This window comes from Ambystoma mexicanum, chromosome 10 (assembly GCF_040938575.1).
Source record: "Ambystoma mexicanum isolate Mex_15411 chromosome 10, UKY_AmexF1_1, whole genome shotgun sequence".
NCBI classification, from domain to species: domain Eukaryota; kingdom Metazoa; phylum Chordata; class Amphibia; order Caudata; family Ambystomatidae; genus Ambystoma; species Ambystoma mexicanum.
The window spans coordinates 741,180,502-741,203,004 of NC_090932.1; the positions used below are offsets into that span (position 1 = coordinate 741,180,502).

Below are 22,503 nucleotides of genomic sequence, written 5' to 3' on the forward strand. Positions count from 1 at the left end.
CAGGGTTAAAGAGCTCATACAGAGTGTGACTTTGTGGTTGACTCTCTCGTCTGGGAAGCTTACTATCTTAATGTCATTTGTATTAATTACCCTTAGGCGGGGGATGTGATGCAGAAGAGCCATTAAGTTATATCTGTTTAATATCAAACCATCATCATTTTTTGAGTAGTCTTTCAAGGTTTATGCAAGCCCTTTCCTCCCCTCCCCTGTCCCTGTTTGATATTACTCTATGATTAGGGCTTTTATTTCCTCTGTCGGGGGGACCACTGGTCTTTTTTAGGTTCCATCCCCAATGGGTGGCTCGCTTCAGAGCGCCCGTCACCCGCCTCTACAGGTATCCAAGAACTTAGCTTTTCTCGCTTTTCGCTAAAGGTGAGAAAAGTGGGGGATTTCAGTGTTCCTCTCTTGGAGGCAGGCGTTTCCTCCTCAAAGGCTTTCAGCAGACTAACCAGAACGGGTCTTCCCTGTTCTTTAGGAGATGGTGAGGGTTCTTCCTCATAAGTAGATAGATCTAATAAGCCCATTACACTATCCTCAAGAAATCCCTGGTGGTGATCTTCCCTAGCCCCTTCCCTAGGCAGCGCCGTCCCCGGTTTTTGAGAGGGCTGTCCCGCTCCCGTGTCCCTCTCAGACGTAAAGTCTTTTCGCGCATGGTTATTCGTCTCCATGATATACAATTTCCTCAAAAACCTTTGTGAGCCACAAGAATTGTTTTTTGCCCATTTTTTTATGTTTTTGTTTTTTTGCGTTTACAGGTCCCTTCTTCAATATCGACTTTTCCCACTCAGGCCGAGCCGTAGGGACATCATCGTTATCCAGATTGGCCACCCCGCTAAGGATCATTGCATTCACTACCACTTTCGTTGAAGCTAGAGTGAGATCCTGATGGGAGTTTATCAGCAGACCATTTACCGTCTCCATCCTTTGTGGTGGAGATGCTAGATGGGCAGAGCCTACAGGGCCCACGTCTTCGAAGCAAATTTCACCAACAGATGCAGGGGTTGTTTTTTTAATCTCAGAGGTCTCGCCTTCCTTATTCTGTGACTCCACTATGTTTGTTTTTGCACTCATGTGGGGTTTAGCCCAGTAGGCGATGTCTCTCACGCCTTCCAAGAAAATCCTCTTATCCGATTTTGCGTCTTGAAGTAAATTAATTAATGATCACCCCTCCAGCTCTTTTTCTCTTCCTTTCTTCTCTCGTATTGATTCAATGACATTTTCCACAAAAATCAACCTCGAGTTCATCAAGGCAATAAGTGTTGATTGGTCCCTGTAGTTATCACTCAACGTCTCGCATAGTTTTAGGTAAGGTGCTAATGTTATTGTCATGGGTGAGATAAATGAGGAATGAAGGTTTTATTCCCAGTCTTGGTTTACTGCTGTGGCATCTAACACTTGATTTCTCAGTGGTGATCCACCTGGCTGATTTCTTACCCTTCTTCTACTCAGATTTTGCTCAGATGTAGGGGAACATTCGGAGTCCAAGGAGTCCGTATCACTGCAAGGGATCAGCCTCCTTTGCCTATTCCTAACTTTTGGAATATTCTGTGGATACACCCCTTCGGGGTTGTTATGATTAAAACGTCCTGATTGGACTATATTTTGAAGTTCTTGTAGGGGCCAATTTTCCATTCTCGTTTTTTTCACTGGGATCAGGCTTGCCCCTCCCATGATCTCCACCTCCCTTTCTGTATGCTACTTCAATGAGTTTATTCCGGGCCTCTTCTTGTGTACAGCGCCGGATAGGCCCTATTCATCTGCACCTGCGCTGTGGGTGCCCCGGCACTCCTGCAGCAGGGACTCCTCTCCGGGTGGAGACTCTCATTAAGATTTCGACCCACTGACATGTTAGATCTGGGGCTATCCTTCGTTGTGTCCCTCAGCTCTTCAGTTCTCTGATTTAAGCCAAGATCGTCCTCTCTGTTCTTAATTTCAAAGGGGTCTAGAGAATTCAGAGCTTTTAGGCCCTCTTCCCCCTTCCTTTCCTCCTCATTCACAGGTGGTGATATAAAGTTTCTCACGGGATCCCGAACCACCTGGAAAGGTTGGTGGTCTTCTACTCCAATTTGGCACGGGCTGTTTTGTACAGCTTGCAGACCGGACGGATTGTGGTTCCTAAGGGCCAACGTCGGATATACTCAAGTGGGATCCTCAATTTCAATTGTAGGAAGGGTGGTTTTCTCCGCATTGGTGTTCATTTGGAGCGTACTGTTCAACAGATCCTCGTCTGTGACTTCCACTATCCGGGGCATTGATGTTACTTTTGCTAAGATCTTGTGCCGATGGAAAGGCCCCTCCTTTCTTTTTCTAATGTATTAATCACAGCATTTCTGACTTCTTTTGGCTTGAAATGCCATTTTAGATTTCCCATGTCTGTACTCGAGAGGCTTCTGTTTTCAGGAGCCGGTCCATGGTTTTGTCTCCCAACCTCAGACATCCTTTTGTTTTACCTATTTTGCTGTGTCCCGCCGAAGCAGCTTGCATTCTGAGGTAACCGGCGAGGCAACCCTCACTTGCTGTGGCCACTTCAGACTGTGCAGCAGTGCTGCTTTCATGTTCTGCAACAGTGAGCTCCCGGGCCAGGCACCCCTTGCTTGCCGTGGCCACTTCAAGCTGAGCGACAGGACCCCTTTCATGTTCTGCGACAGCGGGCTCCAAGACGGTACACAGTCCACTTGCACCTATGTTAACCCGGGCCAGCTACAGCCACTATAATGTCTGAGGGGTTGTGGGAGGCTGTGTCAGGCTCCGAAGAGCACTGTCCGAGTGCCAGGGAATCACTTCCCAGTCTAAAGTCCTTTACAGGCTCACCCCACCCACCTTCTTGAATAAAAGCAGCCGCCTGGATAATCACAAATTGACGTACCTTGCTCCTCGTTCTTTGTAATAGTCCAGACTACGGCTCCTCCTCCTTTCCAATATCAGTGCTTGTCACCTCACGCAAAGCAAGTTGTGGAGCGGGTCACAGGGCAGATCCTCACATTCCTGCGAACACTCAGCAAACACTCTGCAACGCTCCGCATCCGGAGTGAGGATTTTAAAGTTGCTGCAGCAGGCTTATGGTAAACAGGGAAGAAAGAATTTCCCAACACTCAAAGTCACTGGAAGCAGATTGTAGCAGCAGAAACAGCCAGGGATCCTTGCAGACACAACACTATGCAAACACTCTGCACTTCATAATGTACTTCATAATGCAAACAATCGTTAATGTCTCCAGCAATATACACATCATAGGAATCCAATGCTATTCCACCAGCTTCAAAATCAGATGCTGGCCAAAAAATCATTATTTTTTGACAGGCAGAGTGGACGAGAATGGCAGGAATGTAAATTTGGTTTGCTGCTCCCACCCCCCCCCTCAAAAAGTAGAAAATCCTCTGAAATGCTAAATGAAGCATACAACCATGCAAGCAACTTTCTTTCTGCATTTGGCTTCCCTTGTTTCTTCCAAGATGTATCTTCTTTCCTCCCCCAATCCCACCATTTACCTGGAATATACATACACACGTGGGTGATGTATACTGGGGCTATGACTGCCCTTAAATTTGAACATTGCGTCGTCTCTTTTCTGTTTCTGTGATCATGACAGATTCATTGTGCATTTGCTTAACATTTGATGATTAACAAAAGACTAAATTATTTTCTAAAGATTTAGCATGCATTCAATAAGAGTCATCAGTGGCTCAAATACAGCATTTATCTTCAGGTTGGAGGAACATGATTGGCTGATGCTTGGAGCAAAAACGTTTGTATTATTTTTCAGTGTATATAGACTGGAAACTGTGAAAAGGAAGGATGGACACTGACCTAGTGGACTCGGGAACTTGGCTTGATGCATAAGAGGAAAACATCCACTATGTTTAGAAAAGCTTGTTGAAAAGTGATTATTTATATGCATAATAAGTTATACTGTCCATCATACTTTATCGAATTCAATTATGGATATTTCGTTTGGAAACTTAAGTTCAGCATTTTGAGATTTGGCGATGAGAGATCCAAGGGGTGCGAAAATCTTCCTTTTATGTGGTTGAAATTCAAAGAAAACTGGGCCACAGCAATACGGGAGGACATTATTTGAATGTGGCCCGGTTCATCCATTTTCTTTCTTCAACAACATATACTTCACACCAACAAATACTCTATTCAGTTACCACAGCTGTGCATACTGTCATTGTCCACAGTATTACTTACTTGTCAACTTTAGGAAGTGGTTCTTCTCTTCTAAATACCCCAAACATCCTGGGAAGTTGTTTGGTACCTGTTGGATGGCAAAGATTATATCTTACATTTCAAACTTCAATGAAACTGAATATTTAAAATTGAGCTGTGATTGACACAGCAAGCAGATGCATCAATGTTGGGGGATAGAGGGAGAGGGGGAAGGGCATGACATCTAAAGGAAAGTTGGGGGGAAGGTAGGGGGTTGGATGAAGGAGGGGGCATTTCCTTGCAGGATATTTTAGACCAAGGATATTTTAGACTAAAGTGTTTAAAGCAGTGCATTTTCAAGTCAGTATTTAGGGATTCAACTTAAAACCTGGCACACTCCAAATTAAAACATGGTAGACTAAGTGCGTTAAAAAGCAGGATAGCTCAGTAAGTTAACCCATCCCCCATTGTATCAGCCTCCACAACACCAGCTCCAATTCTGAGAGAACTCATCCTTTCAAGGTTGTTAGAATGAGTACTATCAAAGTGGGTAATAATAACACATTTTATTGCTAAGCTCCTGATATATGCTGAATTTGTGTCCCCTATTGAGCTGCAGCTTCCCAATATCACTATTAATTTCCATGCACACTTTGTAATGGACAGCTGCATGTGTACAGGCAAGTAGCCAGCCACAACTTGGCCTGTCATCAAGAATGCTGAGTACTTTTTTGTTTGGATTGGCTAACAAATGCACTTCTAAGGTGCCCCGTATGGCTTCTTCAGTATTCCTCCCATTCACTAGCAGTTTTTGTCCATAAATATATATATAATTGAATTAAGTGAATTGGTTTAGTAAATAAATCTCACACAGTATACAATACATAGAACAGTTAAGTATAAATTAATACATAAGTAAAACACATTCCCATATAAAGATGGGCCTCATCAAAAGTAGGGTGGTGCAGTAAAAATGCAGTGGTAATAGCATTACGGCCGCATTACCACACCGGAAAATTACGAGTTTGGGGGAAAGATGCAGGATTCACCTCCAGCACTGAGCTGGAGGTAAATCTGCCTACTTTCTGCCCATTTTCAGCGCAATTACGGCTGGCAGTAAGAATAATTGCGTTGGGCAGTATTCCGGCAGATTTGCCGCCAGGATACCTCCCAACTCATGATGAAGCCCATTGAGTAAGAAGGAAGAATACAATAATACAATGTTTAAGCCGATGAAAATGATCATGTCCTATAAAAAGTTTTAAAAGAGTCTCATGTCCGACAGACAACCTATAACAAAATACATCCATGGAAAGCCAGTCAATATGATTCATAAACCTCTAAAATGTAGTACATCGTAAGGAGTTCAAAGCAGGACATTCTACTAAGAGATGATATAGTGAGTCTAAAGTCCCCAAATCATTACACCGTAAGCAGTATGCAGACAGTTTTATTATTGTGAGTGCTGATAATTTCCTGGTTAGGAAGGAAATGTAAGTCAAATCGCAAGAACTGCTTCTCCAGAATGCGTTAGGAAATCGCATTAAATGACGTGGGATAATTTGGCAAGCTTTTTCTGTACTTAAAAGAACCAGTGAGTGTTTGTGGTTCCGTTCGCTCTAATGGTTTTGCCCCAATCAAATTCAAAAAGCCTTCTTTTTATGATTAAATAATCAGTCTTTAGATTAGAGGAAACCGGACTTAATGAGTGCAAGATAGCACCTCAATTTTCTTTATATTGGGCAATAACTTTTATTTTTGGTTGGGGGGCGTGGCTACCTGGCCATGGGATAGGCTGTGTTGCCGTGGAGCTCCTACTGATACGTCATTTGTCCTGTGATCTGAGACTGCTGGGCAACACGAAAAAAGAACTGACAGAAACATGAATGGATGGTGCACGCATCGCTTATAAGCCCGGTGAAATTCCCCACACAGAAAGCTAATAAGATGCAGGAGACGTTTGTGTGCGGCGGCGGAGGAGCGAACAAAATGGCGGCATCAGGACAAAGGAAACAGCCAGCTGAGAGCTACACCGCAATAGTGTAACTAGTCGGAACACTGCTGCGATGCGACCGCTCGGCAGTGGGCAGAGTCACTGAGCCAACACAGGCTGCAGCATCCATGACCGCATATGCGGCAATGAACAGACACTAAACGCGGGGTATTAAAAAAAAAAAAGCCAGCTGGGTGCTGCGCGATGCGACGAGCGCCGGAGTGACACGGAGACCGGATCGTGTCACCGGAGCAATGACTGCCTGAGCACCGTTTCTCCTGCGCGGAAATATGCAAGTGTGCACTTGAGCAGCAATACATGGCACTTGAAGGGGCCCACACCGAAGAACGGCACTGAACGAATAGGCGTGACCGCACCCCACTTAAATAGACAAAAGAATGCTGCCAGCAGGAACCCGTGAAACGAAACCCTCGAGTGTCCGGATCAGCAGCGAAACTGACGAGGAAAGCAGCATCACAGTGTGTGGACTCGCCTGCTGAGAAAGGCGCCCATGGACACAAGCCAATACAACATCATGCTGTAATAAAACAAAACATTTAAACATAACACTAGATTAAAGAGAGAGGGCGTGGCTATGCAGTAGGACGTGATGCCTAAGGATCCTGTGATCCATAAATGATCTCATCCGAAGGTGGAGGTTTGAGCAGGCTTTGGAGCCTGCAGTTGCAGTACAGAGTGGGAAAAAGAGGCGTGCACATTCTTGCACGCATGAAGACCTGCATGAGCATAGCGCAAATCATAAGGCCAGATGCATGACCATCGCTAGCATCCTGGCACTGGCCCAACAGCAAGGAAGAAGGGAGGGAGCGGACCAGCTGGCCATCGGGGACACAATGTTTCCGATGGGCAGGTAGCCCTAGGTAATGACAAGAGACAAAGAGGCCCATGATCAAGAGGCCGCGCGCTAGCCAGCCAGCAAGCCCGGTGTAGGGTGTACTCAGGATGTGAATGGTGGCTACAAGGCCCATGTGTGTGGCCTGACAACTGACACTGGGGCTTTCAATTGTAGCAGTTACCCGTGGGTGATCCGGACACGAATCATAGGGCATCCCTGTGGACGCATAAAGGTATTGAAGAAAGGAATCATATAATTACTTGGGAGAGCACAACCCATTGAGGCAAATAAGAGCTGGCTTGGTACAATTCTGAGGTGGCCTCCCTGAACGCAATAGACTGTAGTGAGTTGCCCCCGTTGGAACTGCAGACTACAAGTGGCGGGACAGACCCACGACCCATAACAACAGCGCTATGTCCAACAAACCTCCTACACTCAAGGGGAAGCAGCCTAAGTTGGACGAATACGCCAGGACGCCGCCCGGCCCAGAAGGTGCCAGGAGTAAGGACAGGCCTCCTGCGGGTAGCATGGCCGTCACGGGCACAAACCAAGAGGTCCTAGCCGCAATTGCAGACCTGATGTTGGCCTGGGAAGCCAAGCTTGAATTGGCTGTGACCGAACTGAAAACAGCACTGGACCGCAAGGTTGGAGAGGTGCAGGAAGAGGTGAACCTTCTCCGGCAGGATGTCAGGTCATTGGCGGAGCACACTGAGAACCTCGAGAAAGAGGTGAGCCCGAACACAGCGGACTGTGCTTCACACAAGTCGGAACTACACGCCCTGGCGCAGCGGGTGGGCAATTTGGAGAACAGGGCGGAGGAAGCGGAAGAACGTGCCCGGAGAAATAACATCCGCATTGTGGGCTTGCCGGAGGGAGCAGAGGGCCACAACCCCACAGAATTTATTGAATTCATGTTGTTGCAGGAGATACCTGGAGGGGCCCTGTCTCAGGAGTTTGCGGTGGAAAGGGCGCATAGGGCTCTGACGAGGAAGCCACCGCCGGGTAACCCGCCTATGCCAGTGATTGCCAAGATCCTTAATTACCGGGATCGAGAAAGGATACTGGAGCACTGCCGCAAAGGGGGAACAATTCAAAGGGGGGCGGCAAACATAACAGCCTACCCAGACTATACCCTGATGGTGCAGTGGAGTCGAATGAACTTTGGGGCGGCCAAGAGGAGATTGAAAGAAGCGGGCCATAAGTATATGTTGCTTTACCTGGCGAAATTGAAAGTCTTCCACAAAAACAGAACCTTATTTTTTGAAACTCTGGAGGATGCCATGGGATGGCTCGATGCGCAAGGTTGCCCACAGGATCCGGACATCCAGACGAAAGGAGGAGATGGAGGAGATAAGTAATGCGCAGGGGGGGGGCACCTGAAGGGGGTGTGGTTTGAGACTATGGGACTTGACTATAGTCAGTGATGCGGCCCGTTGGCCGGTAAAACCAGTTTAGAATAGAAAATGTAACACGAGCACTGTGATTGATGCTTCATTAAGGAGCCTTGCAGAGCTAGTCTGCACATCCCCATTTAGAGATTAGTTAGGTCGCCATTAGTGTGGTGACACCCTGCTGGGGTCTTGTGCTGGGGTTCCAGGGTAGGTCCAAACGCGGGGGAGCCTGAGATCCAGGGATGGAGCTGGGCATTTTTTGGAGTAGGGTCTGGAGGGGGGAGGGAAGGGGTTCTGTGCAGTGGTTTGTTGTAGTTGAGGAAAGGGAAGCGGGGGGAGAAGGGAAGGGAAGTTTGCAGTGTTTGTAGTTTTAGGAAGTTTGATGTGGGGAACGAGCCTAGGTAGACTGAGACGGAAGTGGGATCTGGACTGCACTGGTGGGAGGGGAAAGGGAACTCTCATAGACCTTGGGGGATCTTAAGATAATTACGTGGAATGTCAGGGGACTCAACAGTTATTTGAAAAGGAACAAGGTGATGTTGTACATGTGCAGACAAAAGATAGATATTGCACTGTTGCAGGAGACTCACTTGACATGGGGAAAAATGGAAACTATTGCGAAGAAATGGAAAGGGGTTGTGGGGGGCTCAACATACTCTGCTTACTCTAGAGGGGTACTCATCTGGGTGGCACCGCACGTCCCGTTTCAACTGTTGCAGGAGGTGGCCGAAACGGATGGGAGGATGGTAATATTGCGGGGACTATTGGAGAACAAAGAGATCAGTATTATAAATACATATGCCCCCAATCAGAATACGGCAGCGTATTTCCGGACTTTATGCAACAACCTGTGCATGGGTAGTGGTGATTTGGGGAGGGGATTTTAATTGTGTACTAAACCCCAGGGTAGATAGATCGGATGGCAAGTTTGAGAGACCCACTCCAGCGGCAAAAGCACTGCAGACACTGCTGGACGACTTTGGTCTGGCAGACGTATGGAGAACGAAACACCCCCAAGAAAGGCAATATTCACACTACTCCGCCCCGCAGCAGCTACACACGAGGCTGGACTATGTGTTTGCCACAGCGGAAGTATTGATGGAGATTATTCAGGTAGAATATAAAGCGAGGGTCCTCTCAGACCACTCGCCCCTGGTTCTTGGGTGGCAATATTGCCCTCCGAGAGCAAGGATTCTGACATGGTGCCTCCGGCCAGAGGCACTTAAGGATCCGGTGTTCAGGGAGGATATACGGGGAGGAGATTATAAATTACTTTGAGGAGAATACGGGTAGCGTTGACTTGGCAAGCACATTATGGGAAGCCTTCAAGGTAGTGATGAGAGGGGTGTCTATAGCTAAATCAAAAGGCCTGCAAGGGGGGATTGTGGCTGAACTACAAGAAACAGAAAGGGAACTAGAAAGGGCATTAAATAAAGAGGGCAGAGAGACGGAGCTGATACTCAAACTGCAACAGAAATGTGCGGAACAATGGGACAGACAGGCTGTGCAACCTTAACTATAAAAAATATATAGAGAGACAGCATGCGGGAGGTGATAAAACGGGAAGGATTTTGGCATTGTTATATAAGAGTGAAACTCCCAGACCCACGATCAGAATGATAACTAGAGACGATGGTACTGTAGTGGACACCCAAGAGGGAGTTAATCAGGAGTTTGCGGATTATTACAAATTATTATATGGGGACGAGGAGGGAATTAGTCATGAGGAGATAATGGAAACATTAGAAGACATAGGGCTGCCTAGAATAAGTGTTGAGGAAAGAGAAGTGCTAGATGCACCGATCACTTTGGAAGAGTTAGAAGAGGTGGTGAAACAGCTGCCTACGAGTAAGACCCCGGGGGCGGACGGATTCCCTAGTGAGTTTTACAAAGTTTATAGGGCAGAAATGCTCCCCCCAATGTTGGAAATGCTGAACGAGGCGTTTGAGGTCGGACGGCTACCGGAGTCACTAAGGGAAGCGATCATAATACCGCTTCCCAAACCTAACAAGCCGGGGCATAGCTGTGGTTCTTATAGACCACTCTCGATGTTGAACCAAGACAGCAAGATACTGACGGCGGTCTTGGCAAACAGACTGCGGAGAGTTATTGATAAACTTATACACCCCGATCAGACGGGCTATGTCCTGAACAGAAATATAACACATAACCACAGACGACTCCACTGGATCGTCGAATGGGGAACTAAGCAAGAAGGCGAAATGGCGATCGTGTCACTAGACGCGGTTAAGGTTTTTGATTCGGTCAAGTGGCCATGGCTGCTAGCACCCCTGGCAGGTTACGGAATGGGACCAGGATATGTAAGATGGGGGAAAATGCTATACAGTGAACCGCTGGCTAGAGTTAGAACAGGAGCGGTGATATCTGGAAGATGGCAACTCAGCAGAGGCACCAGACAGGGATGCCCCTGGTCCCCAATGCTCTATATATCAGCCCTAGAGCCCCTAGCAATATACCTGAGACAGCAGTACGACACTATAGGCATTGAGGTGGGAGGAGAACGTCACTTGATCTCCTTATATGCGGTTGACTTGTTACTGTACATGAAATACCTAGAAGAAAATCTTAAATATATCCTGAAGGTGATGGAGAGATACGCGTGGCTGTCTGATATAGCGGTGAACCCACAAAAATCCAGTATGTTCCCGCTAGGCAGTTACAAGGGGACTCCTCCGGGGCGACTGCCGGTGATACAAATACCATGGGCAGTGAGTACCTTTCAGTACCTTGGGATAGATGTGTACCATACGGTTTAGGAAGAACATAGGCACAATACTGAGGTGGCCATTGTGAAAATCGAGACGTGTATGAAATTTTGGGTGAAGCTGCCCCTAGCGATGATGAGGCGAGGGGCAATGCTGAAGATGGTGGTCCTACCTAGGCTCCTGCATTATTTTGGGAATATTCCATACCTGATACCCAAGAGGTTTTTCACTAAACTGAACAGCATGTGTAGGGATTTCCTGTGGCATGGTACCCGGAATAGGGTGGCGCTATGGAAGCTGCAGAACTTTTACGAAAAAGGGGGGATAAAACTGCCTAATTATGAGGTTTATTATGTAGCGAGCCAGCTGCAATACGTGGCCAAATGGCTCTCAGACGAAGTGACCCCCGAATCTAGGCTGTTTGGTCATGATTGTGCCCCATTTTATTTAAAAGAAATGATCTGGCTGCCCAAGGCAGAAATGGTAGAGCGCCCTGAGATGATGAGGCTTGGGTGGAAGATGTGGCGCCAGGCGTGTCGGATGATGGGGAACCCACTCCCATGCTCCCCGCAGATACCGTTAGCTACACTGGCAGGGGGAGATAAGCAATTGAGAATGATAATAAGGACCCTCTGGGAATCAGCAGGGGTGGTAACGATGGGAGATATCTGGCGAGAGGGGGCTATTATGGATTTTAAGTACTAGGGGAGGAGACGGGATTACATACGGGCCAGTATATTACATATCACAGAATGGTGCAGAAAATTAGGAAAACATGGCCTGAAACAGTATTGGAAGAAGAACCAGACGCTATTATGGATGTAATATATGATATAACGGAAGGGGGACATGAAATTTCTAGACTGTATGAGATGATGATGTCAAAGGTCGGGAAAGAATTAACACAATTGAGACTAGACTGGGAGGCGGAAGTGGGGGCCTCGATAGAGGATGGGATGTGGGAACGGGCCCTGGGATACCACAAGAAGGTTTCTAGGAATGCCAGACTGAAACAGATACAACTGTATATTACGCATAGGGCATATATGACACCTCAAAAAATATCTAGGTTCAATAACGCTGGAAGACAGGCATGCCCCAAATGTGATGAGGAAAATGCGGATATGGTACACATGTTTTGGTCATGCTCAGTGATCGAGCGTTTCTGGGGTGAAGTAGCACAGAGACTGGCGGAAAAAGGGATCACTATTGTCATAGATACGGCCCAGGCCTGCTTGCTAGGGGGGTTCCCTAGAGCACGAAAACTTAAACACGTCAGTAAACTAAAAGACCTAGCATATGTGCTTGCAAAAAGGAGGATTGCCATGGGGTGGAAGACATGCCACAGGTCACGAGTAGAGGTGTGGTGGAAGGAGTTGCAGAAATGGGCGGAGGCAGAAACCACGGTATGGCAAGAGGCAAGCAATGAAGAGGGAGAGGAGGAGGTGGGAACCCTGATGGCATGGAAATCATTAATAGCGGAATTGTTTGGAACAGCACAAGATCTGTCGGAATCCACGGAAAGTGAGATCCCACCACGTGAGGCAGACACAGAGTGCTTGGAATAAATAGGCTCATAATGGGGGGTGGGATATGGGGAGCAGTGACCGGAATTAAACGATGAACAACTGAACTGTTGATATATGCACTGCGTGTTTGGTTTGTATTGTTGTTGGTTTGAATAAATTAATAAAAATTATTTTTAAAAAAAAAACTTATTTTTGGTTATGCAGTATCCCATGAAGGTCACAGAATTTTCTCGGGGGGAGCGGGGGGGGGGGGTCCAGGTGTTTACAAAGTTGGAACTGTTTCCAATTGTATCAACATTTCAATGATTCCAAGACCTTCTCATATCGTAGGGCACTCATTGGGACGCAATTGGAAAAAACATAACTTTTTTCCAGATCATACTTTCTATTTTGTTTACGTCTATGGTAATTGCCAGGTGGCAGACTTCAAGAATGTACAAGAGTGATGGAATAACATTTTCTTTGTAAAATGTAATCAGAGTAATTACAGAACACCTTCCATACAATCTATTTAGTTTCTTTCATTTGAGAGCACAATGTGATCGCCTTGTTTAAATGATTAAAGATTTCATTTCTATTTGAAGTGTCTCTAACTGTAACACCTAAATGTCTGATTTCGCTGGTAGAGAAAATTTGTTGCAAATGTGCTTGTCAAGTGTAGCCCATCCGTTTCTTTCATGTTTGCGAAAATCTAGTGATGGTAGTCTTTGTTGGGTTTAATTTCAAGTCGTAACATTTAGTATATGTTCAGAATGCATTTATCGGATGATGTAGGCCTATCTCTATGTAATCCATTGCATTAATATCATTAGCATAAACTAGCCAAAATATTTTTGTCGGGCTTATGCTACGAGATATAAATGATGCGGTTTAGGTCTACTTGGTTGAAAATATTTTACTTTTTCACATTTGACCGAATTTCTGGGGTAAAAAATGCAGGGGGGCAGAGATCCCCCCCCGCATCTCCCCATATTCCATTACCCCTCCCCTATATATATATTTAATTAAATTGGACCGAATTTTCGACCAAGAAAACAATTTAAAATAATTCGGTCAAAAGTAAAAGGTCAAATTTCTTTCGAACAAGCAGGCGAATACCAATTGATGCTTCTTGTAGGAATCACCAATATCTGCTATGTACAAATTAAATAGGCACGGGGCAAGTAGGCCCCACTGCCTCAAGCCATTATAAGTTGGAAGCTCCTTTGCTACAGAACCTTGCGGATTCAATCTTATTTGTACATCTGTGTCTTGGTGCAGAGGAATCAAAATATTCAACACCCCATCCGGGATCTTCCATGCTTTCAGTTTTATCCACAGTTAAGATGTATTTACAGTATCAAAGGCCATTAACAGATCTACGCTGGCTACATAAAGATCAGCAGAATCTTTTTCCCAGGCTTGTTGCTTTAATGCATTAAGTATAAAAACCACCTAAGTTTGTAGCGACTCCTCATCTGAAGCTCGATTGGTATTTGGTCAACCTGACAGCATCAATAGCGCAGGTTTCAAGCTCATGAAGTATGAATCCAATAGGTCAGTAATTAAAGGTATTTTCCCTGTCTCCTTTTTTATATATTAGAATTGTAATAGACAGTCTCCAAGCCTCGGAAAAGACCTGGAGCAAATGATATTAACAAAGAGTATATACAACACCAAACTCCATATGTTTGTGTCCAATTTAAAAATGTAATCACTTAATCCATTGGCAAGTTGGAGCATGAAGACTTTGTAATATAAAAGGAAATAATCTTCACATGAGAAATGTGATTCCCAATTTGATGATTCAGTAGAATAAAAGCTTTAAGTAGTAGGGGCTTATATCTCACAGATGTGAGAATCCCATGCCTCTTCCGAAATTGGATTGCATAAATTATCCGTAATTTGTTGACTCATACTATTTATAATGTTCCAGAAATTGGAAGCCTCTTTGGCCAATATTGCCCTTAACACCACTTCACTGTCAATCTGTAATAAAATATGCTTATGTCCTTATAGCCAGTTTTTGTATTGTTGTCGAAAGTGCCTGGATTTCGTGATCTTTTTGTCAAGTGGTATGCTGTCTTTTTTTTATATGCCTCAGAACCTTTCTCAGCTCCTGTTTTTTCATTTGGACCATGGCATCATATCTGTGAAATTGCTTTTTGTGTGACAGATTAGGAGCTTTGCGCAATATTAAAGTTTGTAAGTTATTAGATATAAGTACTGAAAATATTTATGGAACCATTGTGTGCATTTTATCTGCTTATCTGGCCGCATGGGAATAACTGGCCACTTTGGCAGTATATTATTTTGCTTTAGTGATATTCCACTTAATTCGATAAGCTGCTAAAGAGGGATTTATGTTTGCATTAGAAAGTTAATTACTCTAGTTAGTTATAACTTTCAAGTTTATATTTGCAAACAATATATCACGATCACTCAATTTCGACTCTAAGATTTCAAGATCCTTACATTCTAAAAACACAGTTGATGACATGAAGATGTAGTCAATGCAGGATGATTTTTCACCTCTAGTAACATGTTTCTACATTTCTCCCCACTTTGATCCCGGGGGAGGAAGAGGGATGTATACTGTGAGGGTGCAGAAGTACAAGTCTGGCACAATGGTGGCATGGTGATTGGCAAATACTTTTATTGCTTTAGTAAAGTAAAGAAAAGAAAACCTATCTAGCCTTATTTCTAAGAAGGGTTTCCCTGTCTCAACTAAAACTAAGGAGTCAGTCAGAATGTCAAGAACTAAAAGAGCCCACCATATTGTGTCAAAACCTTTTTCCATCCCTTACGCTTACAACTAAACTAAAAGGGGTTTGTTGTCTTCTTGGTCCAGAAGAATGACTCGCTTCTTCTGGACAAGCACAGTTCCATGTATCAGGGGAACTGGTTCCTGAGGGAATGGATCCCTCCGCCCAGGTTGCAATCCTTTTCCAACGGCTAAAGCAAAGTTTCAAAGTTGCAAAGTTTCTCTGATTCAGAAAGAAACAAAAAATCCAACACACAGTTCCAGTATGAGACTGGCTTCCTTCTCTTGGATTGTCACAATGTTCACAAACACACCAGGGGGGACTAACTCCCTTTCCCTGGTTCTCACTTGCTCCTTGCACTGCCAAGAGAATGCCGCTCTTCTCGTGGCTTTACTGGCTCTCTCCAGGCATCTCTCAATGCCAAGAGATTGCTTCTCTTCTCTTGGTTTTTCACAATGTTCACAAACAAGACAGAGGGAATGACTCCCTTCCCCTTGTCCTCTCTCAGGCTTTTCAGACAACACAATGATGGGGTAATGTCTCCCTTCCCTTGGCCTTGCTCATGCTTTTCAGACAATACAATGATGGGGGAATGTCTCCCTTTCAATTACCTTGCTCAGGCTTTTCTTAATCACAGCCAACCTGGTTCACTACCCTGCCAGGCACTGTGACTATGAAGAATGAGAATGATCGCTCTTGCTTTTATGGGTGCCAGACTCGACTTTCTTGCTGGCCCCTTCTTTTTGATAGACTTGGTTCACTGGCATGCCAAGTACTATTGTACGACACAAGGTATACCAAAGTCTCTTTCCCTTGGTGAGGGTCCCAGACCCTATATTCTCTGCTACCTTCTCCTGTCTGGGCTTTCCACCACCTTCGCTGGGCCCCTGTGCTTTCCCAGCAATGGGCTAACCTTTGCTCATGGGTAGTGATCGTCCTGGGACTCCGTTGCCACCTGTGACCAGTCGTGGGGCACCCTCTCAACATGGCACTCTCCTCACATCCATTCCCATAATAGACACAACGGTCCAGTGGTTCACCAAGATGGTGGCACGTTCTCAGACACCGGAGCAGTTCTACAGACTCCATAAATCAGCCTGGAAAGGTGAGCGCTGCATGTCGCTTCACCCATGAAACTGGCACTCCCCTGGGAATTTGTGATTGCCCGAGTTTCCTTGCCTCTTTATTCTGGGGCCCAGTTCTCTTCCTTGCTCCGCCTTTTTTCAACTGGCATTCGGTCTTTCTAATAATGCATCTCCTCATAAAGCCCCTTTTCACCTTCTCCCCCTTTTCAGCTTTATTTTGTCTTTCTGTCTGTTAAATATTTAGGAAGACCCGGGTCTCTCTCCGTGTGGCAGCCCCCAGCCCCCATACCTCACAAGAATATGCTGATGCAGGTCTGCTCACAATGGAGTCCTGGCGGCTAATGCCTGCACAGGCTTTCTTTATTAAATGGCGCATGCGCGGCCTCGTTACGGCTCGTGCATGCTTCTATTACAACGTAACATCTCTCCTTTTTCATAAGAAACAAAACAACAGCCCACAGTGAAATAACGGAGAAATGTCAACGGGACACACACAGTGAAATAGTCACACACAACTTGACAGGGACCTGGGTTCGGCCCGTTTCCATCTCTGGGACCCTGCTAGGCACTGGGATCCATAATGTAATCCTTGAAATGGGCATGGCAACGCCGACCTTCCCGATGAGGGAATCGCCTGTCCTCCCGGTCAACTTCCAGGGAGGCTCCCCACACACGGATCCCCTGGATTGTCTTCCATTTCGGTGCCGCACTAGAGAGCTGAGAGGGCCCCCCACCACTCCGAAGCCCGGTAGGGCTGTCTCGGAGGTCAATCTTCTTGAAGAAGCTTGAGTTCCTGGTAACTGAGCCCCTCTGGTCGGACGCCGTCACCATGGAGCCTTTCACATGAGTCACCCCCATCGGCGTAGGCTCATAATTAAGGGACAGCTTCCCTTTAGGATGTTGGTTGCGTATAACAATGGTGTCCCCCACTTCAATGTTGACTGGCCTGCGGTTCCTCCTTATGTTCTCACGTTCATTGCGCTCCCTTCTGGCCTCCAGGGTCTCCTTGTTATCGATGACCCCAGGGGACTGACTTCCCAGTTCTGGGACCAGGCCATGCGGGCAACGGCTGAACAAGGCTTCAGCTGAAACCACCCCTGTGGATTGGTGAGGTGGGACCAGGCCATGCGGGCAACGGCTGAACAAGGCTTCAGCTGAAACCACCCCTGTGGATTGGTGAGGTGTGGCTCGATCCTCCCAGAGGAACTGGTATAGATTTCTCCTCAGTTCCTCCCCTTGGCATTGGGTGATCTGAAACACCTTGTTCAGAGTTCACATGAAGCGTTCCACCTCTCCATTGGTCCGCAGACATCCTGGGGTGACTTCCCGGTGGGTGACGCCACACTCCTCCATGAACACTGCAAACTGGCAGCCCTGGAATGGGGGACCATTGTCCGAGCATAGTTCTTTCGGGAACCATTGAGTGGTGAAAATCTTGTCCAGTGCCTGAATGGTGTGATCGCTGGATGTGGACTCGACCAGCTCCACCTCCGGGGAGCGAGACCACTGATCCATTACAACCAAAAAGTGCATGCTCCTCCCGGTGGACCCAAAGTCTGCATGCGCGGTCCCCCAGGGCTGGTCACTCCTGTCCGTTGGCTCGATGCAGGGCTTCTTGGACACCGGCACAGCAGCCTGACACCAGACACACTGTTGTACTTTGGTTCTAAGGTGTGCTATGGTCTTGGCCGTGCCTTGGTGGCCGATGTGAGCTAGTTCAATTACATGGCCCACCATCCCACAGGGAACCTACTATCTGCCTGCCTCTCAGCAGTAGCCCTTCTTCAGAGGCCGATAGTTAATGTCGCACTCGCCTTAGAGGCTGTAGGTCATGCTGTGCCTCTGTATCTTTCCCGGACAGGTCTGCCAGGAGCCTCTTCCAGTCCCCACTGCCCATTGCCGAGATCACCAGCTGGAAACATTCATTCGCAACCGAGGCCGCTGCCACCTCCTCGAGTGTCAGCGCAACGGGCTTGGCTGCCTCAACCACATGCGACACCACCTCGGCACAGTTCTCTTCGACCTGCCGAGTCCGCGCCCCCCTGCTCCTGGGATAGCGTGAAAGGTAATCAGCCGGGTTGTTTGTGCCTGGCCTATATTGCAGCTTGACCTCATATTCCATGAGGGCCAGCATCCACCTCTCGATCCTTGGCGGTGGTTTGGAGGATGCCCCCGACATGATGGGAATCAAGGGGTGGTGGTCGGTGACCACCGAGACAGGCTTTTCCAGAGTGTAGACCCAAAAGTGCTTACAGCCCCATAGAATGGCCAGTGCGCCCCTCTCAATCTGAGAGTAACGCTGCTCTGTATCTGTGAGAGCCTTACTGGCGTAGGCTATGGGCCACATCTGTCCTTGGGAGTCCAGTTGTAACAGTACTGCTCCCAGACCCACTGGGCTGGCATCTACGACCAGTTCAGATTCTTTCTTGGGTCAAAGAACGCCATTGTTTCCTCACCGGTGAGTGCCGCCTTGATGGTATCAAACATAGTCTGCTCTTCCGCTGACCAAGTCCAGGCAACGTCCTTTTTGGTGAGGGCCCGGAGAGTTCCGAGAGGGAGACGAGGTTCTTGATGAACCTCAAACAGTAGTTCACCATCCCCAGAAAACTGCGTACCTCAGATGGATTGTCTGGGACACTGGCCTCTTGGATGTCTCTCACCTTTTGTGAGTCAGGGGAAATCCCCTCTGCATGAAAGACTAACCTGAAGAAGTCAATGCTCTTCTTCAAAAATTCACACTTTTCATGATGCAAGGTTAACCCCAGATCGTGAATCCTTTCCAGCACCTTTCTCCAGCCTCGCTAGATGTTCCCTTTCTGCATACACCAAGATGTTATCACTCAGATTGATAACTCCAGCCAGACCAGCCAGCGCGCACCTAATCCCATTTTGAAATACTTCCGCCGCAGAGGAGATTCCAAAACTGAGCCTCTTATATCTGTACAGGCCATTGTGAGTGGTAAAGGTGGTGATGTAACGAGATTCTGGATGCAACTCTAACTGGTGATAACCTGAACGCAGGTCCAGCTTGGAAAACACCTTAGCCCCCTGCAGCTCGCCTACCAGGTCGTCCAGCGTTGGTGTCAGGTGTCGCTCTCTTTTGATGGCCAGATTGGGCAACCTCATGTCCACACAAATGTGCACCGCCCCAGGCTGTTCGGGCTTGGTTGCCACGACTATGGGTGACACCCACGGGGTAGTGCCATCCACCCTCTCGATAATGTCCAGATCAATGAGGTTCTTAAATTCTTATTCCACCTTCTCCCTTAGATGGAAGGGAATTTGTCGATGTTTGAGCGCTGTAGGCCTCACGGACTCATCTATATGCAGACGTATTGGTTCGCCCTCTAGCTTGCCCACGCCCTCAAACAGTCCCGCAAACCTTTCAGCGAGGCCATGTATGTCTAGCTGATAGACGGATAGCGCAAAGAGCACTATATTTATTCCGACGCCGCACAGCTGAGCAGAGAGTGCGGCTTACATCTGTGGCGAAGAATTTTGCCTTGATGGATCGATTGGCATGCCTGACCGCCGTGGTGAAGACCCCTCAAAGTGGAAGTGGAAGATCCCCCCCAAATGAGTAGATTTTGGCTTTGGACTCGGCCAACGTCGGTGGGCCCGGCAATGCCTCGTAGTGTCGCAAGGCCATCACACACACAGATGCACCAGTGTCTATAAGGACCGGGGTAGAAGTCTTGCAGATATCAACCTCGCACTTGGGCTGTCGGCACTTCTTTGCAATGACATCAATGTTCGAGATGAAGAACACCTCTTCCTAATCTTCCTCCTCTTCCACAATGTCTAGCTCCTTGAGATCGTGCTCAACCGCTGCAAAACTCTTCTGCTTGCTTGGCCCACTACTGCTTGCTCTGCTTTGGCCCCTCGCGACCACCACTGGGTTAGCCACCCGGCACATTCTCGCAAAATGGCCAATGATGCTGCATCGTCCACACACCCGTATCTTGGCAGGGCAATCACCAGAATGTGGGAGGTCATACCCGCACTTCTGACACTGTTGGAGCACATCACATTTCGGCATAGACTCTGGTTTCTTTTGAGCCCACCTGGGCCGCTGCGGTGCCGAGTTCACATCGTGCCTGATGGCATACGCCTCCTCACTCCTTCCGGGCTTGACCGCAGCATCCATCTTAGAAGCACACCTGTCCGCCAACTCATATGCTCTCCCCACGTCCAAAATCTGAGTTTGAGTGAGCCCGGGCTCACTTAGTACTTGGCGTCACAGTTTTCCTGAGCTGCACCCTTGGATAAGCTGATTTCTTGCCATTCCCTCTTCATTTTCCCACTGACATGTGCTTGCCAGATGCCGCAACCTCCCACAGAAACTGTCCAGAGATTCATACTCATGCTGCTTCTCCCCACACATCACAAAGCGGTCAAAGTCTTGGTTGGCCAGAGGAAGAAGGTATTGTTTGAGGGCATCTTTGGCAGCCTGGTATGTGGTGGTCGGAGGGTTCAGAGATTCATAGATCCGATGTACTTCGGAACCCGCAGCATACAGGAGGGTGGCAACCTTTGCATTATCCTCAGTCTCCCTGGTAGCCATGAAATACATCTCCAACCACTTGACCCACAAGAGCCACTTGGGGCCCAGCTTTGATGGAGGGCCAGACATGTCAAAGTCTGGCATGGGCGCCAGGGTGCCCTGTTGTCGAAGAGCGGGTCTGACCGGGTACGGTGCAACAAGAACAGGGGGTGCTGCAGCACCTTGACCACCATCGTTGTCATTCATGGCTGCAGACCGCACAGGCACCTCTCACCAGATCAGAGGCCGCAAGTAAGCTCCAACACCGGAGTTGTCCGCACAGGTCCAGCTGCCAGGCGTGTGTGGCCTTCAACAGGATAGCCACCGGCGAAATCTCAAGTAAAATTGACCCCAACTAGAGTCAGCGGAACACCACCAGCTCCCACGCAGATCTTCAGCAGGGTAGGGCACAGATGGGGCACTGGACATGCCCAGACAAAGACACCAGGAAGACAACACCACTGCGGCCTCCCACAAGTCAGTCCAGGAACAACACCCCCGCAATGTCCTTCACCCAGCAGGAAGTCCAAGAAGGCAGCCAAAATGACACAGAAATCCCACAAACCGCAGCAAACACACATCCTGTGGTATTCCCAGGCTGTGATGGCTCCAAAAACTGACTGAACATCCAAAATGTCCTTCCTACAGCCAGATGTTTCAAAATAGAGCTGCAGGCGTAGACCAACTCTTCCAAAGTGTCCATAAATGTTCATCAGATTAATATACACACAGCCATTATCTTTAACAGCTGTGCAGTTGCCAAAAATTGCTTCTACGGTGCACAAGCACCCCATGAGGGCTGCAACCGTAATATGAAACAAAATGGCAACCGCATGTGCACCGCGTGGCTGACACGCTAGTGAGCATTGAGATAACGTTCCGAATCGAACGTTCGTATCAGTAATCTCTCCCCACTCAGGTGCGTCCTCGTCGCCAATGTTAAATTTCAGTAAGACCCAGGTCTCTCTCCGTGTGGCAGCCCACGCCCCCCGTTCCTCGCAAGAATACCCTGACGCAGGTCTGCTCACAACGGAGACCCGGCGGCTAATGCCTGCACAGGCTTTCTTTATTAAACGGCACATGCGCGGCCTCGTTATGGCTCGCGAATGCGTCTATTACAACGTAACACTGTCCTTGAGCTGTGTTTTGACAGCTCTTTGCCTTTCTATTCTGACTGTCCGCCTGCTTGCCGCATCCTCAGTGGCTCTCCCTTTGCCGCCCCATTCATCTGTGGCTGGATAGCTGCTCCTGCTCTCTCTCTAGTTTTGTCAGCCTGAATTGCTGCCTCCTCTCATAGCGCCTTATTTGCTTTTCCTTCTCCCTCTCAACAACAACGTTGCATCATTTCAACTTGGACATCTTTCCTGGCCCTACATCTCTGCACACATCGATTCCACAGCCTTGTGCATTAATTACAAGACCTGAACTCTGTTGCTGATCTACGACTTCTAATTGGCATCTAATCGTAACACCCACAGCCCTGCAGG

The 22,503-nt window shown here is 47.5% G+C and overlaps 1 protein-coding gene across 2 annotated transcripts in view; it reads right to left on the reverse strand.

Moving 5' to 3' along the window:
• The window catches only part of ERICH6 (glutamate rich 6), a 701,982-nt gene that overhangs the window by 624,570 nt on the left and 54,909 nt on the right, over positions 1-22,503 (reverse strand). For both annotated transcript variants that reach the window (XM_069618380.1, XM_069618381.1), the window contains exon 2: positions 4,192-4,258. In XM_069618380.1, coding sequence (XP_069474481.1) covers positions 4,192-4,258 — 67 coding nt within the window. The remainder of the gene's footprint in view (positions 1-4,191; positions 4,259-22,503) is intronic.